Source organism: Sciurus vulgaris (genome assembly GCF_902686455.1).
Source record: "Sciurus vulgaris genome assembly, chromosome: 6".
NCBI lineage: Eukaryota > Metazoa > Chordata > Mammalia > Rodentia > Sciuridae > Sciurus > Sciurus vulgaris.
The window spans coordinates 56,843,856-56,864,102 of NC_136466.1; the positions used below are offsets into that span (position 1 = coordinate 56,843,856).

Sequence of the window (20,247 nt, forward strand, 5' to 3'; positions counted from 1 at the left end):
ACAATAGTACACGCCTGTAGTCCCAGCTGCCTGAAAAGCTGAGACAGGAGGATCACAAGTTCAAGACCAGTCTCAACAATTTAGCAAGACCCTGTCTCAAAATTTAAAAAGGGCTGGAGATGTAGCTCAATAGTAAAGCACCTCTAGATTCAATCCTCAGTATCAAAAAAAAAGGATTAAAATCATAGATGCTATACGGAAACGTCCTACAGGATCCCTCAAACAAGCTGCCTTAGAAAGTTTGTGCTAGGATTTCCAGTTGCTTCTAAGGAATGGCAATCAGCACTATTGATTGAATCTCTGTTCACAGATCAGTCCTTCAAAGAGTTCTACTGAACTAAGTAGGTAAGTTAAGCGCATCAGTCTAGAGCAGGGCTAGACAGCTTGATTCATTTACTCAGATTTCCTCAGGTTCAGCCCACAAATATGAGCACTGATACTCAAAGTGGTTCTGCTTAACACATTCATTCCAAGGTCAACAAAAGGACTGGATACTAAAGACTGCAAAAACAGAGTAAATCAAAGAACACAATACTCATTTGGATAATACTTCATTATTTACTGTATATGTGGGAGCTGTTTTGCTAATACATTCTCAACTCTATGAACAAAGGAGAAACTTATTGCTCCTTTTTAAAATTACCTAGTAGGTAGAGTAGTATGATAAAAGTGTCAGAGAGAAATTAGCCTTCCAGCCATAACAGCATGGGTTATAAGACTTGACTCCTAGGAGATCTCACCTAGTCAAAATCTAAGATGGAAATAACAACCTCAGCTTTCATCATGGGTCAGAGCAAATATGGTCAATTCTAGCTTAAACAAACTGATATTATGCTATATAATAGAAGCCAGATACAAAAGGCCATATAGTATATGTTTCCATTTGTATGAAATATCCCAAATAGGCAAATCCAGAGATAGAAAGCCCAATAGTGTTGTCAAGGGATGATGAATGAGGGGATGGGAACTGGGTTAGGGGTATGGAGTTTCAGTTTCTGGGCAGATCATCATTCTGGAATAAGATAATGATGATGGTTGCATAACACTGAATATCCTGAAATATTCTTTTAAAAAAACAATAAATCAGGGCTGGGGATATAACTCAGTGGTAGAGCACTTGTCTAATATGCACAAGGTCCTGGGTTCAACCGCCAGCACCACACAAACAATACAAAACAAAACAAAACAAAAAATCCCACTAAATTATAGTTTAAAAAGGAGAATTTTATGGTATTGAATTATATGGCAGCTTTTTAAAACATTTATTTAAAACGAGGTTATGTTCCCAAGGCTCCCCTTCCTGGTCAGCTGAAGAACTCCAACAACAGGCTAGGTTTTCAGGAGGAGTACAGCGCCACACTATAATTCCACAGTTGTGCTTTGTAAACACCTTTATAAATCAAAGGTCAGGGAAGGCAGAAACTGCCCATCATTACAGCAATTTGTTATGTCAGGATATAAAACTATTATTAACAAGTAGTTCTGGGTAACTAAAAAGACAAGTATTACTGTCCTCCAAGAGAGGTTATGCACTTATAAAGTAAGAGCCTAGCAAAGTCCAGAACAGTGACAATTCTAAAAGATCCTTTCTATCTCCTTAGCAGCACTGGGTTTTGTTATTCCAGTAAAGAGGATTCTCATTGATCACCCTGGGAATCTTCAACAGAAGGATGCTCTCCATCTAATTCACCCACCCGATATCTGCTCCACCGCAAGTCAAGGAACAAATTGCACCAGGCAGCTTGTTGTCCTCCAGAACCTTGGCTATTATCCTAGAAAGGAAGAGCTATTATTAAGATAGATAATAATTTAAGACATTTTTTAAAAACTAGGAATGTATTCCAACCATTTCACTCTCCTTTTTCAAGTTTCTCTCCCACCTTTTAAACATTCAGACCTGAATTTCTCTTCACATATTAGAAATAAGGTTTCCAAATACTTACAGGCAGAACACCTTTTTTCTCTATTTCTAATATAATCTTAAGAAGGAAAAAAAAACATCAAACATAAAGAGAAGACATAAAGCACTGCTCAAGTATTTCAAATAATCATTAAGTATTTTCTGCCAAAGGGCACATCACAGCCCTACACAGGAAAATATCCAATCTATTATATTCCAGATTGATAAATTTATAGAACCATTTTATGACCTCATCAGAGCTGACAAGCTCTCAATAATGAATAAAATGCTAATAATTTTTTAACTAAAATACGAGTTTCCTTTTAAACAGTGTTGGGTAAATCAGTGGATTAATATAATCAGTTCTTTTTTTTAGCAGTCTATTAAGAAAAAGAAAATTATCTGAGTAGAAACCTATACACAGAATTATTAATTTGTTGAACAGTTATCAAATATAGCTCTTAAATTACCAAGCTATTTCTCCTCCACTGAAGATGTTTTTAATTTTTTAAGTGATTAAAAAAAATGTCCAGAAGAGTTCAACACCTATATCAATATCTGGCATGTTTCCAAAGATATAAACGACATGATTCTGAAAGAGCTGTGTAAACTACAAAATAATACAAAAATGTTATTGCAACCAAAGGAGAAAAAGGTTATCTAAATTCCATGCTTAATATGACATTTTGACATCAGATTAAAAACTCAGGATCTTTTAATCATCCTTTCTAGATTATGCCATACCCAGGAAAAAGGCCACATTCACTTACTTTGTGACAGCAACACTAATGAGGGAAGTTGTTGGAGCCCCCTTCCTTGACATGGTAATAAAAAAAAAGAAGAGAAAGAAATTTAATTTTAAGGAAACCATAAATACCTTTCATTATCAAGCAGAAGCAAAAGTCTTTGAAAAAGCACTGTCCAATTCTACAAAAATGAGTCTAGTAAGTGAAATAAAAACCGATTCTTCAAGTGGCATCTCTGGGACCTAAGGATCCACAAAACTTGTATGAACATAGCAATGGCACCACTTGACTCTGAGCCTGCCTGATTAGTCTCTGTTGCACTAACCTCTGCCAATTATGGGAACCAAATGAAATGGAAATGGATCACCTACACAACTAGCTATTTGGACTTAAAGTGTGGGTTTCTTTGGTGACATGGTGCCAAATCATTATTCCTTCCAACTATGGTTTGTTTTATAGATAGATCTGAGCATATTCAATTGAGGGTGGCATTTGAGGTCACATCTGAAGCACTGGCAATTCTGCTGAGGACTGAATTCTTAACCTGTAGAGACTAACACTAACTCTGGGTAGTTAGCATCAGAATTGAATTACGGTACACGCACTTGGGGTAGAAATGAAGGTGGGAAAAAAAGGGGGACCATGCTGTATCAAAAAACTAAGTCGCATCACTAATGGCAAAATATGGAATAATTAAAGATCAGCGCTTCCTGACTAGCACACATAACAACAGTAAGTATAGAAAACACTTCAATGTATTTAAAATGGTTTTAATAGTTCATAAAAATGACTACTTTTATCACTTTCTTACTGCTGGGGAGGGAAGTGAGCAGGTCTTACCAAAGGCAGACATTCCCAGCGATCATTGCGATGGCATTATTCCAGCCATACACTGCCACAGGGAAATTAAATGCAGTGATGATTCCAACCAAGCCTACAGGATTCCACTGTTCAATGAGTGCATGGCCAGGTCCTGAGATGGGGGAAGGCACAGAACATGCTCAAGGCACATTAATTTAACACATATGAATTAATAAGAATAATGTCTGAAGTCTTTCATTTTCAGAACAAAAGTACATATGCCAGACCAGGGGAAATTCCAGATGTCTTGCAGTGGATCACTTTACACAGTGTGGGATACAGATACACTCTTAATATAAAACAGAAGTGTTTATCACTAAACTATCCCTTACAAACCATAAGGCTGCTCACTGTGCCTCTGAATCTCACAGGAAGTGCATACATCATGGCAGTTATCGATCCTACCTGGAGACAAGGAAATTTCAGAGAGGTGGTAGGAGGTACCCTAAGAGATGTGATCACGAAAGACAGAACATGACCAGAATATAGGATCTGTGCCTTTTTAGGCTTTTTTATGTTGCCAATTGAAGTGGGCATCAATCTTCTTCATATTTACAACAGGTAGATCATTTATAGACTAATATTGAAAGACTAAGTTACAAAAGACTTAAATTCACTACAGGATAATTAAAACTACAAATAGAAATACTTATATATTAAATACAATTTTTAGGCTGGGGCACAAAGGTACACACCTCTGACCCCAGCTACTCAGGGGGCTGCAGCAGGAGGGTAAGAAGTTTGAGGGCAGCCTGGGTAACTCAGCAAGATTCTGTCACAAAATTTAAAAAGTCAGGGGGATGACTGGAAATGTAGCTTTGTGGTAGAGACCCTGGGTTCAATCCGTAGTACCACCACCAACAAAAAAAATTATATGTGACTGAAAAAGATCATAATTGGTGAGGCAGACACCATAGCAATCACAGATCAAAGAAGTTACTTGCTTACACATGTATACTTCCCCAAATTGACAGTGTACTAACTTTTATAACTGGAGGAACTTCTTGTAAGTGTTCAATGACATAAACTTAATCTTTGATAATAAGAATTGCTTTTGTATATTTAATTAAGGTCATGAACAAGTCACTTAAAAAAAGGCTTTTCTAGGGGCTGGGGAGATAGCTCAGTTGGTAGAGTGCTTGCCTTGTAAGCACAAGGCCCTGGGTTCAATCCCCAGCACCCAAAAAAAAAAAAGGCTTTTCTAGCCAGGAATGATGGCCCACATCTGTAATCCTGTAATCCTGGCAACCAAGTACAAGGCCAGCATCAGCAACTTAGAAAGACCCTATCTCAAAATAAAAAGTGAAATGGGTTGGGGATATAGCTCAGTGGTGCCCCTGGGTTCAATCTCCAGTACCAAAAAATAATAATAAAATAAAAATGGCTTAAACTTCTGCAAGTAGGGAATTTGTCCAACATTAAAAAAATAAATCTTACTGTAAAAAAAAATAAATAAATCTTATTGTAAAAAAAAAAAAAAAACTTTTTCTTGATTATAAATGTAGTATAATACCCATCATGAAAATTTTAGAAAATACAGAAAAACAGAAGATAATAACACCCCAATAATTCCACCACACAGATATCACTACTAAGTACCCTTTGAGCATATCTCAATCCCATGTACTGTCAAAGCAAATGCACAGTTACCTGTTTTGGTTCATCAGCCCTGCAAACATTACCAATGTAGCCCTCATCCTCATCAGTTCAACACTGTAGAAGTACAAGGTTGCCCCATAGTTTGTAATAGAAAAGATTAAATTCTACCCTAAATATCCACCATTTGAGAACTGGCTAAATTATAGTAACCTTAAAACAAAATAGTCACCAAAAAATGAAGGAAGCTTCTTACCATATACATGAAATAATTTCCAAGATGTATGAGATAGGAAAAAAATAGAGAACAGAATGAATAATTTGCTGTTTTTAAAAACAACAACAATATGTATTTACCTATATGTGAACAAAAGCTCTAAAAAAGATACACAAGAAATCAGAAATGTTCACTTTTCTGTGGGTTGTTATAGAATAGCCTGAAAGGGATAGAGGGAAACTTTTCATCCTTTACCCTTTTCTAATTTTCTGCTCTTCATATCACATCTTGAAAAAAATTAAATTGAAAATTATAAGTATATACAACTACCATTTGATCCAGCTATTCCACTACTCAACATATACCCAAAGGACTTCAAATCAGCATACTAGAGTGACACAGTTACATCAATGTTCATAGCAGCTCAATTCACAATAACCAAGCTATGAAACTGGCGTAGGTGCCCTTCAACAGATAAATGGATAAAGAAAATGTGGTATGTATACACAATGGAATATTGATCAGCCATAAAGAGAATTTGCTGTTAAATGGATGGAACTGTAGAATATCATGCTAAGTGAAATAAATCAATCCCCAAAAAAACCAAAGTCTTTGATATGCAGATGCTAACATGCAATAAGTGGGGAGGGGAGGAGAGAACAGAATTACTTTGGATTAGACAAAGGGAATGAAGGGAAAGGAGAGGGGAACAGAAAAGACAGTAGAATGAATCGGACACAACTCTCCTATGTTTACATATGAATTCATGACAAGTGTAACTCCATATCATGTACAACCACAAGAATGGGAAGTTATACTCCATATATGTATAATATGTGAAAATACATTCTACTGTCATGTATAAAAAGAACAAATTAAAAAAATTAAATATTATAAATAAGTAAATGCAATCTTTCAATAAAAGTGTTCAATAAATGCATTTCAATAAAAGACACTCTTCATAAACATTTTGAGGACATGCTAATAGTTCACCAAAATTAATTCAATGTTTTCCTTGGGATTAGGAATTTAAGTCATTTATAATGTATTTTATTGAGATCTATAATGAACACTTTATTTTTTTTGGTACTGGGGATTGAACCTAGAGTCACTTTACCAGTAACCTACATTCCAAGTCCTTTTTATTATTTATTATTTTTTGTACCAGGGATTGAACCCAAGGGTGCTTACCCACTGAGCTACATTCCCAGTTCTTTTTTATTTTTTCTTTTGAGACAGGATCTTGCTAAGTTTCTTAGAGCCTTGCCAAGTTGCCAAGGCTGGCTTTGAACTTGAAATCCTCCTGCCTCAGCCTTCCAAGTCATTAGGTTATTACAAGCACACACCACAGTGACCTGCTGAACACCTTTATACATAAATCTTTGTCACGTTTTACATTTAGTTATTGTTACGGTTTGTATGTGAGGTACCCAAAAGATCACATGTGAGACAGGAAGGTTCAGAGGAGAAATAATGGGGTTGTAAGAGTCTTAACCCAATCCGTGAATTAATCTCTAATGGGAGTTGCTAAAATAGTAGGGTGTGGCTGGAGATGGTGTGAATTGGGGATTGGCTATGGGTTATATATTTTGTATCTGGAGAGTGGAGTCTGTCTCTCTCCCTCTCTGCTTCCTGATGAAGCAAGCTGTTTCACTCTGCCATGCTTTTCCACCACGATGTTCTTCCTCACCTCGAGCCCCAAGGAATGGAGTCAGCCTTCAATGGACTAAGATCTCTGAAACCATGAGCCCTCAAATAAATCCTTCCTCCTCCATAATTGTGCTGGTCAGATCATTTTATCAGCCATTTTGCTGCTGTGACTAAACAGTTACACTCTTAAAAACTGACTTTAAGACTCTGGGTATATTTACAAATTGTTTTCTAGACGTGTTAAGAGTATCCCATTCATGTACTCCACCACACTGGGTTTTAGCTTTAAAACAAAACAAAATGGGATGGGGATGTAGCTCAATGGTAGACACCTGCCTAGCACCCACCTTGTGTGAGGCCCAGGTTCAATTCCCCGCATGAGGCAGATCAGGTTGGGGTGTTCTGGATCTCATGTTTTCACCTGCTTTAATGTACATTGCTTAGAAAGATTGAAGACATATTCACATATTTACATTCCACTTGCAATTCCTTTGGTGCAAATAATTCCCATCCAGAGCACTTTCTAGAGCTCTCTCTATCAGAGTACAGAACTCAGTTTAACTGATGTCATGGCTTACTTTCAGAAGGCAAGATGGGTCCCCCGATCATGCGTGACAAGCCAACAGCATAATCACAAATATCCACGTACTCTTGAACTTCTCCCACACCTTCCACTAGGATTTTCCCCATCTCCAAAGACACCTAAAAATTAAAAAGCCAAGTAGAATTTTTCCAACAGAATTCAAGCTTTAAACATTAAATTGTAGTAGGCATTTAGTGTCTATTTTGTGATAGTAACAAACTGAGGAAAGTCTGTTCCTTTTTCCTGTAGAATTTTAAAACTAGAGAATTTTCTTTAATTTTCCTGTCCATCTCATTAATCTTTCCTCTATAGAAAGGATTTTTGAAACGTATAAACTCAAAAATCACAATTTTATATCAAAAATGCATGACAGCCGGGCACAGTGGCACACTCCTGTAATCCTAGAGCTCGGGAGACTGAGATAAGAGGATCTCGAGTTCAAAGCCAGTCTCAGCAACAGTGAGGCACTAAGCAACTCAGTGAGACCTGTCATTAAATAAAATACAAAAAAGGGCTGAGGATGTGGCTCAGTGGCTGAGTGCCCCGAGTTCAAACCCAAGTACTCCCCCCCCAAAAAAAAACATGCATAACAGCTTTATTCTACATTCCAAGGATTATGAATATACTGCAAAAAAATTACCAGGTTCCCCAGTACTTGGATCTTCTCCCGCAAGGCATCACCAATCTGTCTTACTATTTCTCCTCGCTTTGGAGCAGGAATCTAAGAAAACAATAGAATTTTAGTGTGTGACCCAAAAGGTAAATTCATGTCTATAACAGTGCTAGTTGTACATTGTAGAACAAAGTCAATCACACCAAAGACTTTTTTGATTACATCAATACTGTGATATGGCTAAACATGGTGGCTAAAATAAATACAAAGCATTCATGGGGCTAATATCTACCGGGAGGTACAGAAGGGAAAAGATTACAAATTGTCGCAGGGCATGGTGACACATGCCTGTAATCCAAGGAGGTTGAGGCAGAAGGATCATGAATTCAAAGTCAGCCTCAGCAACTTAGTGAGGCACTAAGCAGCTTAATGAGTTAATGAGACCCTGTCTCAAAATAAAAAATTAAAAAGGTCAGGGATGTGGATCCATGGTTAGTGCCCCTCAGTTCAATCCCTCGTACTACCCTGCCTCACAAAAAAAAAAAAAAAAAGAGAGAGAGAGAGAAATTACAAATTGTCATCAGGGCTATAAAGACAAAGGTGGGGGTATACTGAAACAGAGTAGACACTAAAATTGGAGGGTAAGTGGGCAAGCTGGTCTACCTAAAAGGTTGGCAGGGAACATATCTAAGGAGGTAAAACTGAAGCTGAAACAAGAAGAATGGGAAACATTTAGCCACAGGAAGATTCTTCCAGAAAAAGGAAAAAAACGTATAAGAGGAATCATGGAAAACAAAAGGGGCTTGTTGGAAAACCAGAGCATCTAAAACTTGCAAAGGCTTTTAAGGAGTTGGAATCTTACTCCTGGTGCAATTAAAAAATCTTTAATGGTTTTTAAGGCACAGAATAAGATGATTTCCTTTATCTTTCAATATCACTATCTGACAAGTAGAACATAAATTGAAGGGGAAAGAACAGAAGCAGAGATACCAGTTGAGACAGTATTATAGCTGGGAACAGGAGTGCACATATTATAGCTGTAATCACAGTGACTTGGAAGGCTGAAGCAGGAAGATCTTAAATTGAAGGTCAGCATGGGCAAATTAGCAATACCCTGTGTCAAAATTTTAAAAAGGGCTGAGCACATAATTCAGCATGAAGACCTGGGTTCCATACTCAGTAACACACACACAAATTATAGTAGCCAGAGCAAAAGATTACAGTGACTTGGTCTTAACACTGCAGTGATACCAAGGGAGACTAAGTGGACTCTAGATTATTTTAGAAGTAGAACTGACAGGACACACTAAAGGAATGGATCCAAGACAAGTTCAAGAAATAGGAAAAATAGAAGAACTAAGGATGACTCTCAGGTCTCTGACTTGAAAATCCAAGAAGATGGAAGTGCAACTATTAGACAAGGATGATTTGGGGGAAGGAGCCAGTGTTTTGCAGGGTGAAGAGGATGAGTCGGCACATACTAAACCTGAGATATGTTTTGTGGAACTGTGGAAAAGGACCATTACTCCCTTCTCCTCCAGCTTTTCCTCTACCTCTGCTTCCAAAGGAACTAAAAGGAACCTTCTTTTCCATGGAATTCACCCCCAGGGTTGGAGCCAATCACTCCCCATCTGTCCTCATCATTGTACCAGTTCACAAAGCCTGTAAGCTCCAGGCTCTTCTTTGCTCTGTCTTCTTCTCTCCTGCATCACTGTGTCTTACTACAGGTTTTCTGGAAGGTAACTTGATAATCTATAAATATTTTTTAAAAGTTCCAGGCTGGGCGTGGGTGGGATTACACACCTGTAATCCTAGCAGCTTCAGAGGCTGAGACAAGAGGATTGCAAGTTTGAAGTCACCCTCAGCATCTTAGCAAGGCCCTAAGCAACTTAGCAAGACTCCATCTCTAAATATATATATATATATATATATAAATAAATATATATATATAAAATATATAGAATCTGTGCTAATTTAACATTACAAGTTTTTGTTTCCTATTTACAAAAGAGTGTGTGTATTATAAAAATGGCAAACTTTGCTGACATAAAATGGGGAAAATAAATGTCTGTTATAGGGCTTGGGAGATAGCTCAGCTGGTAGAGTGCTTGCCTCGCAAGCACAAGGCCCTGAGTTTGATCCCCAGTACCGCAAAAAAAAAAGTCTGTTATAATTTCCCTGCCTAGAAATTATCAGATAACAGCTTGGTGTATAGTCCTCCAAATTGAAGTAGAAGTAGAATATATATATATATATGCACATACACACACACACACACACACATGTGTGTGTGTGTATGTGTATGTATGTATGTGTGTGTGTGTGTGTGTGTGTGTGTGTGTGTGTATATATATATATATATATATATGGGCCAGGGATGTGGATCAGTGGTTGAGTGCTCCTGAGTTCAATCCCCAGTACCAAAAAAAAAAAAAAAAATGTTCCTACACTTAACTATGTAGTTCCACTTCTGGAAACTGAGTGGAAACTGAGCTTGTATGTAAGTGTGCAAAAGCATAAACACAATATTCACTGTGTGTAGTTTCTAGTAGAGAAAAGCAGAAGCCATCTAAATGTCCATCAGTCTATCAGCACTTGATGAGTTAATTATAGAACGGCCATAAAATGGAACTCTCTCTTAAAAGAATGAGGCTGATTTATAAGAAAAACATTTAAGAGCCATAACGAGATAATAAAAAAGTACAAAATGATGCACATGGTAAGTAAACTTCTACTTCAAGTTGGAGGACTACACACTAAGCTGTTATCTGATAATTTCTAGGCAGGGAAATTACAACAGACTTTTATTGTCCCCATTTTATGTCAGCAAAGTTTGCCATTTTTATAACACACACACTCTTTTGTAAATAGGAAACAAAAACGTGTAATGTTAAATAAATTACCACAGATTCTATATATTTCCTAGCACATGACCTGCATTTCATAATGCTTCCACTGGTCCGAAGTGGTGGCATATGACTCCCAAGTAATCCCAGCTATTCTGGAGGCTGAGGCAGGTGGATCGCAAGTTCAAGACCAGTCAGAGGGCTGCGGATATGGCTCAGTTGGTAGAGTGCCTGCCTCGCAAGCACAAGGCACTGGGTTCAATCCCCAGCACCCCTGAGAGAGGGGGAAAAAAAAAAAAAAGGCCAGTCATTCAGAGCAACTTAGCGAGACTCCCAAATAGGCAACAACAGTCCTCATCCCTTCACACATCACCACATAAAGTGCAGTGTAGAATGGACATCAAATATGGCCATATGTAGGGAACTAAAAGCATTGAGGAAATGACTAGGCAAGACTTTGAGAAAGCCAGAAGTAGTGGTGCATACTTATAATCTCAGCACTCAGGAGGCTGAAGTGGGACAGTCACTTGAGCCCACAGTTTCAGAGTAACCTAGGACATGGTGAGACCCTGCCTCAAAAAAGAAAGACCTGCAATCCCAGCAGCTCAGGAGGCTGAGGCAGGAGGATCACAAGTTTAAATCCAGCCTTAGCAATTTAGTGAGGCCCTAAGTAATTCGGCTAGACCCTGTCTCTATATAAAATATTAAAAAGGTTAGGGATGTGGCTCAGTGGTTAAATGACCCTGGGTTCAATCTCTGGTATGAACAAACAAACAAATAAACAGAAAATTAAATGAAACAGTGATTTATCCTAACATAGGCAAGGCCAGCCAAAAGGAGGAGACATCATTACCCTATGTACATGTATGATTACAGGAATGGTGTGACTCTACATCGTGAAAAGTTGTACTCCATTTGTGTACAATGAATCAAAATGCATTCTGCTGTCATATATAACTAAATAGAACAAACAATTTAAATTTTTTTTATTTCAAAAAGGAGGAGGGCCAAGCACAAGCAGCCCCTAGAGAGAAGCTTGCAGACAGGAGGGTAGCAAGCTCTGGTCTGTTCTTGTTTGAGGCATCCATTACCTCTCTAAGCCACTGCCCTGTCGGCAGGAACCCCAAAGGCAGTCAGGAAATGCTCAGTTTCTACCTTAAACTTTGAACTCAGTTGCTTAACTGTAACAAGCAGGATCATCAACTGGCTCTATTCACTATCACCTAGGAAAGTGACCTGTTGTCACCGAGCACCCCCACTCTACTGGAAAGTCTAAAAACCATCAGCAGCATAAGAAGAGACATTAGGCACAGAGTGGACTACCAAATGAGATCCTGAATTTGAAAATAGCAATGACAAAAAAGTACAGCACAATATTCAAGAAAGATCACCAAAATATCAGATACCAACCACCCCCCACACCCTAGGGGCAAAGTAAAAAGCCTTGAAAGCCAGTTCAGGAAAAGATTACACAAACTTCTTTTTTTCTCCTCCCAAATCTGCTTGTATTTACCCTGGGTAATACACACAATAGAGGCTTCTAGTGGGAAGACATGTAAAGTTACACATAGGGCTACCCAGCTATTCAGGAAGCTAAGGCAAAAAGATCTCAGATTTGAGGCCAGCCTGAGCAACTTCGTGAAACCATACACACACACACACACACACACACACACACACACACAAAATGAAGTTGCAGTAGCACTCAAAACAATGTATACAGAATGAACCCTAAGTTATATACTTTAGTTAATAATAATATAGCAATATTGGCTCATCAATAATGTAAGATATTAATAATGGGGAAAACCTGTGAGGAGAGATGAAGGGATAAACAGGAAATCTATACTTTCTGTAAACCTAAAACTGCTCTAAAAATGAAGCATTAATTTTTTTAAAGTATACATATTAACTTGAAGAATTGTACAGTAACTTTAGACTGATATATGATGATACACAAGTCACAAGATTTTCCAACATGTATGTATATTTGTATGTATAATAATCACAACTGTGGAGTAAATATGCAAAATGGGAAGAAAATGCACCAAAACACAATTCAAATGGCCACTCTGTATTGAGGAGACTGAGTTTAAGGGAACTAAATTTGATTATCTTATTACACGTTGGATCTGAAATGTCCTCCAAAGGATCCTCAGCTGGAGGTGGTAGAAATTTTAGGACTAGGGCCTAGTTAGAAGTAGATTACTGGAGTCATGCCCTTGAAGGGTAACCTGGGCCCAACCTCTTTCTCTAATTCTTGACCACAAGGTGAGTAGCTTTGCTCCATCATGTGTTCCCCACCATTATGTTCTGACACTCACCACATAAAGCAATGGTGCCAGCAGACTATGGAACAAAATCTCTGAAACTGTAGCCAAAACAAAATTTTCCTTTTTTAAGTTGATTTTTCTCTGGTATTTTGTTACAGCAAAAGAATGCTAATAATGCAGGGCCTCTTGCATGCTAAGCAAGTGCTCTACTGCTGAACTCCATCTTCAGCCCTTTTTAAATTTTGAGATAGGGTCCTGCCAAATTGCCCATGCTGGCCTCAAACCTGGAATCTTCCTCCCTCAGGCTCCCAAGTAGCTGGGTGTGTACCATACTCAGCTCTTTTTTTTTCAACAAGAAGTATGTATTGCTTCTACATTGAGAAAGAAAATGTAATCTTTTTTTTTTTTTTTTTTTTTTTTTTTTTGCGGTGCTGGGGATTAGAACTCAGGGCCTTGTGCTTGCGAGGCAAGCACTCTACCGACTGAGCTATCTCCCCAGCCCTAGAAAATGTAATCTTTAAAACAATAAATGATACTGTTTGGGACATTACCCAGGTTGGCTAACTTTACTTAGGACACCATTAACTTGTATAAGTGGCATTTTTCTACTCATTCTTTTTTGCATAAAGTAGAACCCTCAACCCACTTATATCCAGAATTAAAGTAGAGGAAAGATGTTCTCCACGTTTTGCATAAAGATGGTCTTGGCTGAGGACAACTGTGTGTACCACCCAGGCTCTCTTGGAGAGTCTGTCCCCTCCTACCTGCCATGGCCCCAACTCCAATTACTAACTCAGAGAAAACACCAAGCCCTGGCAGTCCCATTCAGCAGCACATGGTTTTATAACACTGGAGTTTGCTAAATACCAGGCTCTCCTATAAGCACTTTAAGTATTCAACTCTCAGGACAACCTCAGAAGATGGGCACTATGACAAAGCACTCTAAGGATGGAGGGAGGAGGGCAATGGATAAACCCAAGCTTTCCCTGCTCTCCTTTACTCTCCCCTCCTCAGGAGCCAGCCCAGTGGTTCAGTGTGGCCCAGCCCAGCACCAGTCACGGTTCTCACATTTGCTCATTTAACCCCTGATGGAGACTCAGATCAGGGAGGTGGACTCTGCCTACAGTCCCTTGACCTGAGAAAGAGACACTGTGATTGCTCTTGGGCTCTTGGCCTACTGCATCCTTCCCAGGTCAATCTGGCAAGAGGGACAAAGAAAAGCAAATAAGCATTTTTAACAAAGACCTTTCATTCTTTTTCTACTTGCTTACTTAATAACTTCAGAGGAGAATATTTATAGCCCAAGTTCATACTGCATCAGTAGAAAATTTTAATCCACTTAAAATTACTCATTCAGGGGCTGGGGTTGTGGCTCAGTGGTAGAGTGCTTGACTAGCACATGTGAGGCACTGGGTTTGATCCTCAGTACCACATTAAAAAAATAAATAAAGGTATTGTGTTCATCTACAACTAAAACAAATTTTTTTAAAAACAAAAACTTTTTAAAAATAAAATTATTCAATGAATGCCAAATACAAAAAAGGCACTATCCCAGGAGTTGAGTGGAAACAAATCACTGCCCCACTTTCAGCATCACAGTCTCAAGGAGCCCATGTTTCAGTGAGAGGCACTGACCTGTTGATCACATATTTATCTCATCATGATTAAGAGGTGATCTCTTCTGTGCTTTAAATCACAAAAAGCATACTTACATCCGCCCAGACTTTCCAAGCTTCTCTTGCTTTCTTTACAGTTTCTTCATAGTCTGCCACACTGGCCTACATTAAGAATTAGAGGGAAAGAGAAATGAAACAGTAAAAGGAGGTGATGACCTCCTTCAAAAACACACAGATGACAGGCACAGTGGCACACACCTATAATCCCAGCAGCTCCGGACGCTAAGGCAGAAGGATCAAGAATTCAAAGCCAGCCTCAGCAAAAGTGAAGCACTAAGCAACTCAGTGAGACCCTGTCTCTAAATAAAATATAAAATAAGGCAGGGATGTGGCTCAGTGGCCGAGTGCCCCTGAGTTCAATCCCTGTCTCTCCCCTCTCAAAAAAAAAAAAAAGACATTTTTGGATATAAGCTGGAAGTCTCTGGGTCTCCCTAAGTTATATGATTGAGTCTAAGCTTCCAAAATCTGGCCAGAACCCAGGAAGACAGGATGGAATCCAGCTGTGCTTTAAAACCTTGCTTTTCAAAGCAAGGTCCATTGGCCTTATCTGGGCATACCACATGACCTGTGTTAGAAATGAATACCTTGGGCTCCAACTCAGACTTAAGGAACCAGAAACCTCATTCTAACAAAACCCCTCAGGAGATTCAGAAGCACAGTGTTAAATGGAACTCCTTAGTCCTCTCTAAGGTTCACCTCCTCTAGGACACGCCACACCCACCAAAAGAGTAGTCTCTCCCAGACATTCTTTAATGTCAAATGAAACAGAAACACATTGTTCTTTGCATTTGTATGTTCGTATTGCTCTTGAACTGCCTAATAGGCTTCTATCTCTAAAGAAAGTTTGCAAAAACTCCCTATGAGCAGTTTGAATTTTAAAAACTTACCTGCCGGACTCTTGCTATTGGTTCATTGTTAGCAGGACAATAGGTTGTAATAACCTAAAAACAAAACCAAAAAATGACCAGTATTTACAGAAATCGTAACTCCTTCCAAATTAAGAGAACAGACCAAAGAAGGAACATATGGGGGCGGTACAAATACAATGTCCAAAACAGAACCCTTTACACTGTTAGAATTAAAATGAGATGGGGACTCAGGATAAAGACAGATAGATAACTGAGTCTTAAACATCCATGAGCCATTGAGATGCAGAAAGCACAGCTATAAATGTTGACCAACAGGCCTTTGGCCTATGCCCTTGTAAATGAAAGAAATATGGCTTAAAATTGTGCAGCTCTACCCTGGTTCCACCTTCAGTTCAGCCCCTTCTATAATTGTTAGACCCCCAGTCCAAGGCAGGACTTCTCACTCTCAAGACAGCCTACATTCTCCCTTGAAGGTGTATCTTCTTCCTAAATAAACCTCTATGCCTTTTCTGTCACATATGCCAAGAATCCTGCTGGTCCTAAGTTGAATTCCCCCTCCTCCGACCCTTATCCAGAAACTTATTGTCCTGTGACAAAACCACTCTTAGAGCTAGGCATGGTGGCACATACTTGTAATCCCAGCTACTTGGGAAGTTGAGACAAGAGGATCACAAGTTAGAGGTCAGCCTGGGTAACTGAACAAGATTCTCAACAATCAAAAGGGCTGGGGATGTAGTTCAGTGGCAGAGCAATTGCTTAGTGTATGTGAGACCCTGGGCTTGTCCCAGGACCAAAAGAGGGGCGGGGGATGCTTTACAATGATCAGGCCTTTCATTAGGAACCACCTTTTCCTAAAACCCACCCTTGCCATCTGAATAATAGATATACAAACAAAAGTCTTCATCTAACCAGTTATTTCAACTCTTTTTCAATTAGCGAACCAAACTGACCAAGTTTTACTTATTCTTTCTCTCCCTTATTCTACCCACCCTCTTTTCTGAAGATGAAATGATAAAGTCTAGACAACTATGGCAAAGGCCTAAGTCCACACAAATTGGAGAGGTCTCAGGTCAATTGGGAAAACAAAAACCAAGGTGCAATTAAAAGGCCTTCAGGAGAGAATATTTAATGGAAGAGCCTAATGATTAGATATCACAAGAAAAACAGAATGAAATGACCAACTGAATGGAATTTAGAGAACAATTAAATCTGCTACAACCACAGATAAATGAAAAAGATGTTTCTTCTATCAAAGCAAGTTATTTATTAAACAGTCAACTGAATTGAGTGTTACATAATGTTTTCCTATAAAAGCTTCCTTTTGTAGGCCACTTCTTTCAAAAGTGGGGGCATAATAACCTTACCTTTTCATTGCATTCTATAAAACATTCTCAGGCACGGTGTTAAACTGCGCAATAGAGAAATACTGAAAATCCCATCTTCAAGGAAGTTTACACGATTTTAGTGAGTAAAACCTTGTTCATCATTGTTCAGAAAAGAGAACATAAACTTGGTGCGGTGGTGTACGCCTATAATTCCAAGTCACTTGGGAGGCTAAGGCAGGAGGACCCCAATTCCATGTCAGCCTCAGCAACTTAGTGAGACCCTGTCTCAAAAATAAAAAGGAACTGGGGGTATAGCTCTGGGGTAAAAGTAACCCCGGGTTCAATTCCCAGTACCAAAAGGAAAAAAAGAAAAAAACAACACAAAACTACACCGTAGAATGTTACCTGCGGGGCAGGTTACTTTTTAAGAGCTACAATCAAGCTCATAATTAAGATCAATTGCTCAGCAAAGTGTGTGGCGTCTTCTCACTACCAAACCCAAGCAAGACTCTGCCATAAGGCTTTAAGTATGAGTGCATCTAGCCCCCTAACAGCTCCATAATGGCTTCGATTCTTCATGGCACACAGAGACCTAAAATCTAAGGATTGTTTCATTTTTGTTTTCGGTTTTACTTGTAAAGGCACTCTGTAGCTTCAACCGTCCCATCCCGTACACCCGCGGCCAAGGCCAAGCGGAGTCGGGTAAGGCAGAGCCCGCCCAGCCTCCCAGAGCAAACCCCGGCGGCAGAGATTTCGCTGGCGGCCGCATACCTCTCCCTGGCCGCCCCAGCTTCCATTATACACGCCCTCGTTTTCCTCGCGGAGCCCCAGCTCCTTCAGCCAAGTATACTGGGGCTGATTGATCAGCAGAGTGGACATGAAGGCAGCAGGCCTGTTCCAAAGCCCTAGAAGCTTGCGGTTCTTTGTAGCGTTCACACAGAGCTCGCGAGCAAAATACCACATACTGAGACCCAGACGCGTGACGCGCGGGCAGCCTGGGGAGCGGCTGAAATAGAGTCCCGCCCCGCGTCGGGGAGAGGCCATTGGGCAGGCCCGAGCCCTCCCACACCGCACGCCCCCCACAGTCGCCCGCCGCCTCTGAGGCTTCTTCTTCGGGCGGAGCCTGGAGTTTAACCCCAGTTTGGAACCACCCGGCTGCGAGGAGGGAGGTGGTGGGGGAGGGTCGCCACCCGGTGAAAGACACCGCGAACCGCGGCACGTGTTAGGAATTCCGTACAGCAAAATGCTGCCTCTGAAGTACGCTAGGTTAGAGCGGAGCTTCGCCAACTGCAATATGCATTTAGTCACCCTGGCCATGGTGTTGAGTACACATTCTGAATCTAGGTCTCGGCTGAGGCCTGAGAATTGGCATCTCTAACCATTTCTCAAGTCATGGTGACGTCCCTGGTCCCTGGAGTAGCCTGGGTGGGGAGAAGGTAAATTACAAATTAAGTTTCATAATAAATGAAAATACCAAATTATTGCATTTCCTTCTAGATATCCTGCCTCGATATTCTCTTACTGTTGAAAAACACAGATAGGTTTTGATCAACTACCTTTAGTTGTATGTCTTTTTTTCTTTTTCTTTTACAGTATTGGGGATTGAACCCATGACCTCGCCAGCATGCAAAGAAAGGGACTCTTATCACTGAGCCACATCACCACCAGCCCTGTACATCTTCTGCCTTCTAAATGTACTGACTGAACCGGGCACACTTTTAACCTAATTTTAATTTTAATAATTTTAATACTTTTTACTAATTTTAATAATTCTATTAAAAGTGGGGAAATTTGCACATGACCAATTCTACTTTTCAAAACAACTTGTCAAATGTGTCATAGAGTTGTAATTAAGCATAGGTACAAATGACTTCTACTTAAGATGTCCTCAGTGAATGCTGTCTTTGTTTTTCAAAGATAGCTGGCCAGGAGACAGAGGAGACCTGAAAAAATCTGCTGGTTCCCTAATAGCATTAAATTGGTGAATTTACCATCACTCAGGGTACCATATGGATTTCAAAAACCCAGAACCTGATTTGTTGATGCATTGATAAGTACAAGTTAAACTCATATGAATTAAGTTCTCCAAAAAAAAAAAACTGCTACAACCAGAATGCTGTTATCATTTTACAGAGAAAATATCTTCCGAAAAGACTGGGTACTCACATCCTCAAATTGTTTCATTCTCTCCAGGCAACAAACTATCTACTTGGTGGTGGTGTTGCTGCTGCTGCTGTTGCTTTTTCCTTTTTTATCTTTACAATACAGGGAACTGAATCCAGAGCCTGACAAATGCTAGGTAAGCACTCTTCCACCCAACTACATTCCCAGCCCTTTTCATTTATTTTGAGTCAGGATCTAAGTTGCCAAGGCAGGCCTGGAATTTTCAGCCCTCATGCTTTAGACTCTCAAGAAGCTGAGATTACAGAGTGTCAACACTCTATTCAGTTTTTTAATGAGCCCAGAACCAAAAGAAGAGTTGTTGCCTAACAGTATACGATTCTAACTTTTAATGACATTAGGCTAAGATAGCCACCCCCAGTGCCTGGATTCATCTATAGACTCAATGCAATCTCAATCAAAGTAATAGTCAACTCCAAAGTTTAAATGGAATTGCAAAAGGATCTAGAATAGCCAAAACAATGTACTTTTTTTAAATTTTTTGCCAAATTTTAAACATTTTATAACAACTTTACAATTATTATAAAACTATAGTAAACAAAACTGTCATATTAGTATAGTGGTAGACAAAAGATCACTGGACAGTGGGGCTGGGGGCATAGCTCAGTGAGAGAGTATGTGCTTAGAACGTGTGAGGGCTTGGATTTGATCCTCTAGCACTGAAGGGAAAAAACAGTGGAACAGAATAAAGGACCCTCAAAATAGACCCTCATACATATGGTTGGTCAATTTTCAATAAAAATGTCAAGGAAATTCAATGAGGAAAGTGTAGTTCTTTCAACAATTGGTGACACGTTAATTGGATATTCATGTGCAGAAAAAGAAAAAAATCTTACTTCATACTGTACACAATAATTAAAACAGACTATAGATCTAGAGGTAGGCCCACACGAAGGGTCAGTGGTTTTAGA

General features: G+C 39.4%; 1 protein-coding gene and 1 long non-coding RNA gene across 2 annotated transcripts in view; one reads left to right on the forward strand and one right to left on the reverse strand.

Moving 5' to 3' along the window:
* Positions 1-18,151, reverse strand: part of ALDH7A1 (aldehyde dehydrogenase 7 family member A1) — a 37,677-nt gene extending 19,526 nt beyond the window's left edge. Inside the window, exons 1-8 of the mRNA XM_079144663.1 lie at positions 17,927-18,151; positions 15,849-15,902; positions 14,998-15,063; positions 8,194-8,274; positions 7,549-7,672; positions 3,487-3,619; positions 2,671-2,715; positions 1,695-1,772 (exon numbers count right to left, since the gene is read on the reverse strand). Of these exons, the coding sequence (XP_079000789.1) occupies positions 1,695-1,772; positions 2,671-2,715; positions 3,487-3,619; positions 7,549-7,672; positions 8,194-8,274; positions 14,998-15,063; positions 15,849-15,902; positions 17,927-18,118 (773 nt within the window). The 5' untranslated portion in view covers positions 18,119-18,151. The remainder of the gene's footprint in view (positions 1-1,694; positions 1,773-2,670; positions 2,716-3,486; positions 3,620-7,548; positions 7,673-8,193; positions 8,275-14,997; positions 15,064-15,848; positions 15,903-17,926) is intronic.
* Positions 3,626-7,504, forward strand: LOC306663984. The gene is made up of 2 exons (XR_013764605.1): positions 3,626-4,246; positions 4,767-7,504. It is a non-coding gene; the product is annotated as an uncharacterized lncRNA (long non-coding RNA).
* Positions 18,152-20,247: the final 2,096 nt, after the last annotated feature.